Source organism: Hyperolius riggenbachi, chromosome 12, assembly GCF_040937935.1.
Source record: "Hyperolius riggenbachi isolate aHypRig1 chromosome 12, aHypRig1.pri, whole genome shotgun sequence".
Taxonomy (NCBI): domain Eukaryota; kingdom Metazoa; phylum Chordata; class Amphibia; order Anura; family Hyperoliidae; genus Hyperolius; species Hyperolius riggenbachi.
The window spans coordinates 9311543-9323683 of record NC_090657.1 but is presented as its reverse complement, the minus strand read 5'-3'; the positions used below and the strand labels follow the sequence as shown (position 1 = coordinate 9323683).

The window sequence follows — 12141 nt, the reverse complement described above, 5'->3', positions numbered from 1 at the left end:
GCTGCCACTTTGCCGACGCACGGTATAAGCGTGCGGTCGGCAAGTGGTTAAACAGATGTTTGTTTCTGGAGTTATTCAAACACTACTTCAGACAAATAGATCAGCAGGGCTGTTGGGCAACTAGTATTGTTTAAAGGAAATAAATATGACAGCCTCCGTACTATTTTCACTTCAGTTGTCCTTTAAGCAGATAAAAGGCCTGAAGGTGATTTGTGGCGTGGTACTTGCGTGTGGAAGATTTTGCTGGGGACAGACAACATGCGGCCAAAGGAGCTCTCCATGCAGACGAAAGAAGCCACCCTTAGGCCTCTTTTCCACGAACTGTTGAGCTGTGTGCTCAGCAGTTACCAGGCAGCAGTGAGCAGTTACCAGGCAGCAGTGAGCAGTTACCAGGCAGCAGTGAGCAGTTGTGAGAGTTTGATAGGCATTTCACTGCCTAGAAACAGTTCATGGAAAAGAGGCCTTAACCACTTAACGACTGCCTAACGCCAATAGGCGTCGGCAGGTCGAAGTGGTGTTTCCATGGAAATGGCCATTCCAAGTCAGTTCACGGAGGGTGTCTCCGTGAACAGCCTGCGAGCCTCTGATCACGAAATGTAAACAAGTGGGGAAGAAATCCCCTGTGTTTACATCATACGGCGCTGCTGTCGCAGCAGCGCCATAAAGGAGATCGGCGATCCCCAACCCCAGCAGGATATCCCCCTAGTGGGGAAAAAAAGGGGGGGGGGGGGAAGTCTGATCGTCCTGACACAATCCTGATCTGTGCTGCGGGCTGGAGAGCCCACGCAGCACAGATCAGCCAATACAGCCCTGGTCCTTGAAGAGAGACTCTGACCAAAAATTTAACTTTATCCCAATCAGTAGCTGATACCCCCTTTTACATGAGAAATCTATTCCTTTCCACAAACCGAGCATCAGGGGGCGCTGTATGACTGATATTGTGGTGAAACCCCTCCCACAGGAAACAAGAAAAGTATGTACTCTTGGCAGTTTCCTGTCTACCTTGTTGCATTGTGGGAAATAGCTGTTTACAGCTGTTTCCAACTGCCAAAAAACATGCAGCAGCTACATCACCTGCCAACAGCAAAATGTTCACTGGAGTTCCTCTTTAAGTGGTTAAGCTGTGAAAATAGAAAAAGCCATCCGTGAAATTACTATGATGTTGGTCGCTTGTTGTTAGACATTTTTGCACACGACTGCCGTCCAATAAGGCGAAATATGTCATTTGTCAGAAATTTCAAACGCGTGTGTCCGAGGCTTTACATGTGGAATGAAAACTTCTCATTGTGTGATGTGCAAGAATTCTAGTCCACTTCAAGAGTAAAAGGAGTGCCTATAAGGCCCTAAAGGCTCGAGGGAGCAGATCTGCATCAAAGAAATAAAAGGAATGTAAAAAAAAAGACAAAAATGAAAAGCTAATCAGACTTGCAAAACTGGAAGCTGAGAAAAAACAAGTGGCGAGTGACAAAGGTAAATCCAAAAACTTTTTTTCAGGGGAAATCGCTTTTCCGAGCACTTACTGATTTCCCTATTCTTTCTATTGAATCGCAAACCCTCTGGAAATGGTGCAGGAGCAATGTTTGCGATTGGATAAAAAGCTCATTGCTTATGTGAGAACACTCACATAAGCTAACATTGCACAAGCGGTTTGAAGGCGATTTTTAGAATCGCCAGCGCTAAAAATAAATAAATAAATAGCCCCTAATGTTAACAAGCCCCAAGGCTTAGAGGTGCAAGCAGCCACTAGAGGTGTCTCTTCTGCGCCTCGCTATATAGATCTACAGTGATACCGAAAATACTTTCTCAATGTCTCCTTCTTCCTACACTTTTTTCTTTTTGCGATGTCCTGTCGGCCAGTGCATCGGCTCAAATAGGGTGAGTAGCTGGACCATGAGGCTACAAATAGCTGTCAATTTAATTGCATGCTGATTGTTAATTACCAACAACTCCTGCCTGGATTCGATCCCCCACTCGTCCCCGCCGGCGCCGCTTATCTTCCGCTCGATTCCCTGCCATTGTCCCCTCGTGGGGAACGAGCAGAGAATCGGCGGTGGCGAAATCTGACCTGTTGGATCTTATCAATCGAGCCCCATCAGCGGCTCGATTGATAAGGCACATCGTGGAAACCTTTCTCCGTGTAGACGGGGCTTAACATGCCGAGCATTTTAGGCCTCTTTTCCATGGACTGTTGATAGGCAGTGAAATGCCTCAAACTCGCAACGGCTCCCTGCTGCCTGGCAACGGCTCCCTGCTGCCTGGCAACGGCTCCCTGCTGCCTGGCAACGGCTCCCTGCTGCCTGGCAACGGCTCCCTGCTGCCTGGCAACGGCTCCCTGCTGCCTGGCAACGGCTCCCTGCTGCCTGGCAACTGCTCCCTGCTGCCTGGCAACTGCTTGCTGAGCACACAGCTCAACAGTCTGTGGAAAAGAGGCCTTACTTGCTTTACTGAATGCTCTAATCTTTTCAGTGCAGAAGTTGGTTTAGTTAATTGGCATTTCATGCGGTAACGCTTAGTGAATTGACCCCATTGTGCAGATAAGCTCTGATACTTTATGGAGGTGGTAAAAATTGGCCAATCAAAATTAAAAAGATGTGAACTAGGCTTAATGCCTCTTTTCCACGGACTGCTGATAAGCAGTGAAATGCCTCTCAAACTCTCACAACTGCTCACTGCTGCCTGGTAACTGCCTAAGTCCTCTTTTCCACGAACTGTTGAGCTGTGTGCTCAGCAAGCAGTTGCCAGGCAGCACTGAGCAGTTGCCAGGCAGCAGCAAGCAGTTGTGAGAGTTTGAGAGGCATTTCACTGCCTGTAAACAGTTCGTGGAAAAGAGGCCTAAGAGTTCCGGCAATTAATATTGAATCCTGGTACACACATCCAATTGTGACTGGCCAACGTTACCACTTTCATGTAGTATGAGGGCTTACCTACACAAACCGTTCATAGCATTCAATATTTTTTGGCCCCCATACTACATGGGTAAAACTGAACAAACACATCTGGATGTGATTACACTTCCTTCGGGTGCATACACACACACATCCAATTTGATTACCCAATTGAGGGCCAACAGATTTTTAAATACTATAAACAGATTGCATAGGAAAGCTCTCATACTACATGGAAGTGGTAATATTGACCAATCAAAACTGGATGCGTGTACGCACTCTGAAAATTACTACAGAGGCAGCACATCACACATGGGACGCCAGAGTTCTCCCCAGAAACTTTTTCCAGCTGGGTGGCATGAAAAAGTAGCCGGGGGGGGGGGCGCAACTCGGCCAGCACAACTCTGCTTACAGTATGAATGACAACTGGCTGAAACTAAATGCAGACAAAACTGAAGTCCTTCTGATTGGAGGGCAGAGCATGACAACAAAACAACTTAACTTGCAGTCTTCACCGCTGAGAATAGGAGGCACGGATCTACGCAGCTCTGATCATGTGCGTAGCCTGGGAGTTCTAATTGATTGGGATTTAAACTTCAGAACTCAAATCTCTGCTGTGGTAAAATCATCCTATTTTCACCTGAAGAACATTGCAAAAATCAAGCACCTCATACCCCCAGAAGATCTGCCAACCTTAGTCCATGCCTTCATCACATCCCGACTGGACTACTGTAATGCTCTCTACACTGGCCTTCCAAAAAAGGCCTTGTACCGTCTACAGCTGATACAGAATACTGCTGCCAGACTGCTAACCAACCAACCCAGTCACTGCCACATAACGCCAGTCCTGCATTCCCTTCACTGGCTACCTATAGAATGGAGGGTCCTATTCAAGATCGGCCTACTGACATTTAAATCCCTGAATAATCTAGGCCCTGGATACATGAAAGATATGTTACAGCTGCGTAGCAATCCCCGCATTCTCAGATCCACAGGTTCTAATAATCTAGTCATACCCAGAGTCCACTTGGAAACTTTTGGTCCCAGAGCCTTCTGTCATGCTGCCCCTACGTTTTGGAACTCTTTACCTCAACAGATCAGGACAGCTCCATCTCTAGAGGTGTTTAAATCCAGACTGAAAACCCACCTGTTCAGTCTGGCATTTGCAGACATATAACTTTTGTTGTGTGAATACTTCATCCTACTAATTACTGAATCTGAGAGAGCCTAAGCGCTTTGAGTCCTATGGGAGAAAAGCGCTATAGAAATGTTATTGTATTGTATTGTACAGGAGGATGAGGAGGAGAGCTGATAACAGCCGGGTGCTCATCAAAACCAGCAAGGTGGAGCAACCGGCTAAAAGAGCCTGGGGAGAACACTGGGATGTAGTTTATAGAAAAACAAATTGACAATGCAGGTATTAGCAGTAAATTTGGCACTAGTTCACTTTAGGGGACCCAGCAGGAAACCTCATAGGGAAATTCAGCTAACAGGATTGGGTGGACTCTTCATGGGGGATTTTCAGGGATATATTTATTTTCAAAAGCACTCAGTGAATGGCAGTTGCTCTGTCCAACTGCCAAAAAACTGTGTAGGGAGCAAGGAAGCTGGCCAGCATCATTGTTTAAATCCTTTTTAGGGAATATCTTTATAAAGAACAAAAGCCTTGCTGAGAATCCCCATGAAGAGATGGACTAGCCCAAAACCTGTCACTTCTATCAGATTTCTACTACCTACTGTAAGTTTCAGCAACATAGGAGATAAGTAATTTATGGCTCATTTTACTCTGGGGAAAAAGTACTTCTTATTTGTATATGTTTGCACATATTTAAAATGTTGCAATTTTTCGCCATAGTGCCCCTTTAAATATTTATAATATATAGGATATTAAAATTGCATTAAAATTATTTTCTTGATTTACATCCTCTTTTGCCTGGTACACAACATGCGATTTCCTTCAGATTTCGGGTCAAATCTATTAATTTTCAACAGGCCCGATCTGATTTCTGATGAATAGTTTTTCTGATAGATTTTGTACAGAAGTGATAGGAAAATCGATCCAAAATCAAACTGGACCTGAAATTATCGATTCGACCCGAAATCTGATGGTAAATTGCATGGTGTGTACCAGGAATTAACGTTTTAACCCTTTTTAGTTTAGATACTCACTCGTGCACATCAAGCAGAAGGAATAGCATTAGTGTTGCATTGTTAACAAGGGTTGACATAATAAGCCTTTCTAATCGATGACTGTAGGGACAGGATTGCAGCTGTACGCTTCAGCCGCCCACAGACTACCAAACAAGCGCTGCCACGCAGGCAGTGATTCTGCTCTGCAGGGACGTGGAGGGTGGTGTGGGGAAAATGTTAGCGCTAGTCTAGATTAGGGGAACCAGCAGGAAACCTCATAGGGAACAGTTTACCAATAACAGCACCCTCTACTGCACTAAGCATTGTGCTTGGCCGAACAGTGTGGGCGTAGTTTACTGAAACTTAATCTGAAACCTAGCAAATCGAGGGTGCCGTCCATTCAATCACGTTAGTGGAATTTACCTATGGAGGTATCCTGCTGGGTCCCCTAAACTAGACTAGCACAAACTTTTTGCAACGTTATCAGATTTTGCAACTAGCTGCAATTATCTATAGGTATCACTATCTTTAAATGCAATCAAATAAATATATTCTCACGCCCCGTACACACACTCAACAGCGGTCTTTTATGCAGCACAACTGTCAGACAAGAAACCTCATAGGAGACAATTCTACAATCACAGAACCCTCTTAGGCCTTGTTCACGTCATAAATCACAATCGCTGATGCCATCGTTTTGCGATTTTGTGAGCGATTTTTCTTTGCGCCTCCCGGTGCTTACCTGCGCGTTAGGGTTCTTTTGTAAAGAGCTTTTGAGCGATTCATTTTTTCACGCAAGTCAGGAAGCGAACTCTTCCACCCGGAAATGAATAAATACAATGTATTTATTCCTAAAAGCGCAGGGGAAATCACTATACAAAGCGCTTTTATCAAGCACATTGCAATTTCCCTATACCTTCCATTGAGGCAAATTGCCCCAAAAATGGTACAGGCAGCGATCAGAATCGAACCGCTCATATGTGAACACACTATCATAAGGAATCATTGCGAGGGTAATTTTAAAAAAAATCGCCAGCGCTTAAAAAAACCCACAAAAACGCTCTGGGTGTGAATAAGCCCTACAGCACAAAGCATTGTGATTGCACAGATAGTGTGGAAGTAACTTACTACAACTTATCGGAAACCTAGCAGTTCAAGAGGGAGCTGTCCGCCCAATCAGGTTAGCTGAATTTCCGTATTAAGGTTTCCTGCTGGGTAAGTAAACTACTGCCAAATAATTACCGATATTGGTCTTCCACCATTAGCAGGGTCGGTTATGATGCAGACAGGCCACAAGTCGTTATTAAAGAGGAACTCTAATAAAGAAGAGTGCCCTTGGGGGGTACTTACCTGGGGAAGGGGAAGTCTCTGGTTACTAATGAGGCTCCCCCCTTCTTCCTGTGCAGCACGGATACAGCGCTGGCTCCCTCATACCGCTGCAGATGGCAATATTTACCGCCTGCACAATAGAGCGGGTGCACTAAGGCTCAGCTACTTCCACCACAGCTCGAGGGGGAAGATGGTACTTCACCTGTGCTGGATCTCAGAGGTAAGTATCGCCGCGTGTTTTGCATCCGCCACCAAGCTTGGTGAATTTTCAAAGGGGTGTCAGCGCTGGATTGGGGCTACACAGGCGGAGGAGGAGGCCTCATTAGGATCCAGAGCCCCCTCCCTTTAAGTATCACTTTTCTCCCTTACAGGATAAGGGTACGCAGTACATCGCAGACAACGTGGACTTGACTGACAGCAGCGCTTCATGCAGGCACATCGTCCTCTGCACCGTGTGGGGACCCCGGGCCGGAGGCTGTGGACGGAGCTGTCAGCGTAGGACAAACAGCTGCGAGGGGCTTGAGAAGCCGCAGGTAACTAAATCAGATTTGCTTTTATATTGGCTGATGATTCCTTTAAACATGTATTGAACTTAAAACTAAACATAAGGCTGACGATTTCTTTAACCACTTACTGACAAGCTGACGCATTAAAATGTCCTATTGGAGCTTGTTAACGGCTCCAGGCCGGTTTATTCCATCACTCGCTCCCGCCGCCGTGCAGATGTGCGTGCCTATCCCGCCACCGTAATTAGCTTTTTGATCTATATTTTAAGAGGGTATATTACCAGATAAAAAAAAAAAAAAAAGACAGAAAAATTACACCTACCGTATATTTCCCTATAATATATTGTCACCATATATTTCCCAATAATATATGGATGCCATATATTGTCATAGGGACATAACTTAAACGGTCTAATAATTTTTATCCACAGGAGAATGTTTTATTTTAAAACTATAATGGATAAAACCTGAGAAATAATGATTTTTTTTTTCCATTTTTTTTTATTTTTCCCATTAAAATGCATTTAGAATAAAAAAAATTCTTAGCAACACGTACTACCCACAGAAAGCCTAATTGGTGGCAAAAAACAAAAACATCAAAGTATAGAACAGCTGTAGGGAACGTATGGCTCGGGAGCCGAATGTGGCTCTTTTGATGGCTGCATCTGGCTCACATACAAATCAGTAGGGGGTGATTCACTAAGTTACACCGCTTAGTGTGGCAGCACAAGTAACATTTTAAAAGTAGGCACACTACTGCTGTAGCACACACTTCTATTACTCGCACTACCCCAAAACTAACAGCTGCTCCAATTGTCCCACCCAGGATCATGTCAGGTCCAGTGACTTTGTAGGAGGAGATCCCCGCACTTTGATTGGACCAATAGGCTGTCTGTCACTTGACATGCAGCCTATTGGGCCAAAGTGCGGGGATCTCATCCTACAAAGTCAGCTAGCTAATTGTACAAGCTATTAGGGCTGGTGCACACCAAAACCCGCTAGCAGATCCGCAAAATGCTAGCAGATTTTTAAACGCTTTTTTTTATTTTTATGAGGCGTTTTGCTAGCGTTTTGCGGATTGCTGCTGCGGTTTTCAGTATAGTAGATTTCATATATTGTTACAGTAAAGCTGTTACTGAACAGCTTCTGTAACAAAAACGCCTGCAAAACCGCTCTGAAGTGCCGTTTTTCACAGCGGTTTGCGTTTTTCATATACTTAACATTGAGGCAGAAACGCATCCGAAATCCAAAAAATGCCTCACCCAGGCATTTTTCGTTTCTGCAAAACACCTGCCGCTCTGGTGTGCACCACCCCATTGAGATACATTGACCAAGCAGATCCGCAGCCGCAAGCGGATCTGAAAACGCCCAAAAAGCCGCTCGGTGTGCACCAGCCCTCAGTCTGTATTTCTCCTGTCTGGCTCCCGGGGAAATTGCTGATGTTGCTGAAACCCAAGAGAAGCTGAAGACGTGTCTAAAAGACTTCTGCTGCACAGCGCATCAACTGTATACACATCACCATGGCAACAGTGACATGAGCCCTACTGTCCCAGTTTGAAACATACTGTATGGCTCTCACGGAATTACATTGTAAAATATGTGGAGTTTATGGCTATCTCAGCCAAAAAGGTTCCTGACCCGATATAGATGATTTTGTTGCGCTAAATAGTAATAAAGTTATTGGTGAGTAAAGGGGAGGAGCTCTGTGACAGGTGACATTGCTCTGGTCTGTTAGCAGGGTAAGTAGTTATACATATACTGAGCTTATAAAGAAGCATCAGGCACAGCAGCAGCGCCACCTCTGGCCACTCACCGACTCATCCGGCCCGTGCTGGCCCGGCGCCCCCTGGCGGCCCCCCGCCACATACGGGCAGCCCTTGAAGGCGAAGTCCTCCAGCTCGGCCAGCAGCCGCTCCTTCTCCGGCCCCTCCGCCCGCACGATCTGCTTCAGCCGGAACTGCACCTGGGCGAAGTGTGACGTCAGCGCCAGCAGCGAGGAGTTCAGCAGCTCCTGCTCGCCCTCCAGCCGCCGCAGCCGCTCCGCCATCACCCGGGGCCCCGCCCCCTCCTCCGGCTCCGCCCCCACCGGCGCCCAGCGCTCCCCGCAGGCGGAGGGCTCCCCGTCAGACACGGACGCCTCGTCGGCGGACATCGCGAGCTGCTCGTAGTACTCCGTCTCCCTACAGCGCCATGGCGGGGGAGAGAGTTCCTGCTGACGTCAGCTGGTGACAGGTGTCTGTTGTCATGGCGACCGAGCAGCAGCGCCCGCATCTACTTCCTGGTGGGCGCTCTGTCAGAAGCTGAGCTGTGGTGTGCGTCATTGCGCGTGCGTGGGTAGGTCGCCGTGACGTTAGGAAGCGTTCAGCCGCGCGTGCGCAGTGCGGATCGTGGAGAAGAGCGGTGGGGACGTTTTCTACTGTGCTTTGGAAGTACTGCGCGTGCGCACTGAAGATGTTGGAAGATGAAATACATCAGTAGAGTCCCAACTGTTTTAGATGGGAAAGAGGGACACTTAAGCCACACCCCTCATCAACCCCCCCCCCCCCCTCACACATACCATAAGGCTTTCATAAGAAAAATATGTTGTTTTATAATTCAAACCACACTGGTCCTTTCTGTCCTGGTTCATTTTCCAATTAGTAATATATCAATTTAAGGATGGGAATAAAGTTTAGAGTCAACTCATTTTTTAGTAAATAAATATATATATTTACATAGAAAGAGAGACAAAGTCCTGAAAGAGGGACTCATGAGGAGGAAAGAGGGACAGTTGTGGGCATTGCCCAGATTCAACAAGGAGACAAATGTATCTTTAACCACTTGCCGACCAGGGGATTTTTCACTGATCGGTGCTGCGTAGGCTCTCCAGCCCGCAGCAACGATCAGGAGTGCAGCAGGGCGATCAGACTACCCCCCTTTTTTCCCCACTAGGGGGATGTCCTGCTGGGGGGGTCTGATCGCCGCCGGCTGCATTTGCTTAGCAGGGGGCTCTTCAAAGCCCCCTCCGCAGCGTTCTCCGCCGTCTCTCCCTCCCTCTCCCTCCCCCTGTGAGCTGCGCAGGACGGATTTCCGTCCTGCACATTGTAGGATAGGCTTCAGCCGGCAATCAGAGGCCGGGGATCGCCGATCTGCCTTACGGCGCGTATGATGTAAACAGCGGGGATTTCTTCCCCGCCTGTTTACATTTTGCCGGCGAGCCACGATCGGCGGCTCTCCGGCTGTTCACGGAGACACCCTTCGTGAACTGACATGGAAAGGCCGTTAGATCGAGCGGCCGTTTCCATGGTAACCCGCAGACGACCAGTTTACGCCAATCGGCGTTAGCTGGTCGTCAAGAGGTTAATCGAATCTGATTAGAGAGAGACTTGCATCTTTGTGAAAGCTGCTCATATAGTGCAGGCGGATCCACGTCTGATTTCAGCAGAAATCTCCAGGGAATCGGCAGAGCCCACTGCCCCCCTAATGTGTAGCTCCCAGCCAGGGCCGGCCCGCTCATGAGGCAGGGTGAAACTTTTACCTCAGGCGGCAAACTTCTAGGGGCGGCATCCGCCTGGGGGGGGGCGGCCGCCGAGCCGGAGGGGTAACGGGCAGGTCGGGGGTATTGGGCCTAGCGGTGGGGAGGGGGGTCGGACCCCCCCCCCCCCCTCCCTCGCCTGGGTCCCCCGATCTGCGCTCCCCTCCAGCCTGTAATTAGGAAGCAGCCGCTGCTAGATCGTAAGAGGCACGGGTGGGTAGGACTCACCTTTTACGCGTTCCAGCGAGCGCTCCACTGACGTCACTTCCTGCATCACCGCCCACTGTATTGTAAGTGGGCAGCGGCTGCTTCCTAATTACAGGCTGGAGGGGAGTGCAGATCGGGGGACCCAGGCGAGGGAGGGGGGTCCGACCCCCCTCCCCACCGCTAGGCCCAATACCCCCGACCTGCCCGCTACCCCTCCAGCTCGGCGTCCGGCACCCACGGGGGGGGGGGGGGGGGGGAGGAGGCGGCGGCGGCAGCAGCTTTCTCCTAAATTTGCCTCAGGCGGCAAAAAGTCTAGGACCAGCCCTGCTCCCAGCTGTCCCTCTTTGGGAGCCCTGTCCCTCTCTCCTCCTCATTTGTCCCTCTTTCAGGACTGTGTCCCTCTTTCTATGTAAATATATATATTTCTCTACTAAAAAATGTATTCGACTTTAAACGTTATTCCCATCCTTTAAATTGATATATTACTAATATTAAAATATTATATGAAGGAAAATGCACCAGGATAGAAAGGACCAGTGTGGTTTGAATTATAAAACAACTTTTTTTTTTTAATGAAATCTTTATGGTATGCGTGACTAGGAGTGTGATCAGGGGTGTGCCAGGGGCGTGGCTTAAATGTCCCTCTTTCTCATCTCAAAAATTTGGGAGGTATGAATGTGACACCCCCCCATGAGTGCATTTATACATTACCTGTCCTGTCTCAGCCTCCAGCTGGAGTCCATCCGTCTCCACGTGGCCACCCAGAGGTTTCAGAGTCGGACATCACATGGAGGCTGACACAAGAATGATAATGTATAAATAAATGCATTCATGGGGGGCACAGTTATACATTAATTAATCAAATTGGTTGGTCGATCAGCCGCCAAAGTCAACAGCTGTATGGGCACCTTAATTCATGCTCACGCTTACAAACGCAAACCGCTAGTATTTTTGCTACAGCGATTTGTACGCAATAAATGAATATTTTTCACTGTACATTTTAGTGTTTTTTTGAGCGATCACAATTCTCGATTGCAATACATTGCAATCGCTCAAAAAAACGTAAAAAAATGCTGCACATTATGCATTTAGCGATAATTGAGAATCGCCGGGGATTACAGCAGTGATATCACTGCCATATAGTTCACATTGCGCTGGCGCTTTAAAAGGCGCTAGCGATCGCCCACGATTAGCGGTAAACGGCCGCTAGTCGCCTAAGTGTGAAGTGGCCCTAAAGCATACCTGATTGGATACTTATCTCTGTAGAGAGAAGCCGCTCTATAGTCCAGAGGTTTTCCCGATCTTCTTACGCCCCTGTTTTCCTGCGCTGGAACCTTTGATACATATTCAACATTAATGTATATTGCTTGCTGCTGCACTCCCCTCCATGTACAAGCATGGTGGCCACACACTACACAGGAGCAAATTACTGCCCGCGCCTGCAGAGGCATAACTATAATGGAGCCAAGGATGTCACTGCCTGCCCACCCAGCAGCAACCAGCATATCCCTCTCTTCCCCACCCAGCATGTCCCTCCCACCCAGCAGCACCAGGCATATCCCTCCCTCCC

General features: G+C 47.8%; 1 protein-coding gene across 1 annotated transcript in view; it reads right to left on the bottom strand.

The window, feature by feature from the left end:
- RUNDC1 (RUN domain containing 1) overlaps window positions 1-9139 on the bottom strand; it is a 34065-nt gene extending 24926 nt beyond the window's left edge. The window contains exon 1 of the mRNA XM_068262384.1: window positions 8664-9139. Within this exon, the coding sequence (XP_068118485.1) occupies window positions 8664-9002 (339 nt within the window). The 5' untranslated portion in view covers window positions 9003-9139. The remainder of the gene's footprint in view (window positions 1-8663) is intronic.
- Window positions 9140-12141: the final 3002 nt, after the last annotated feature.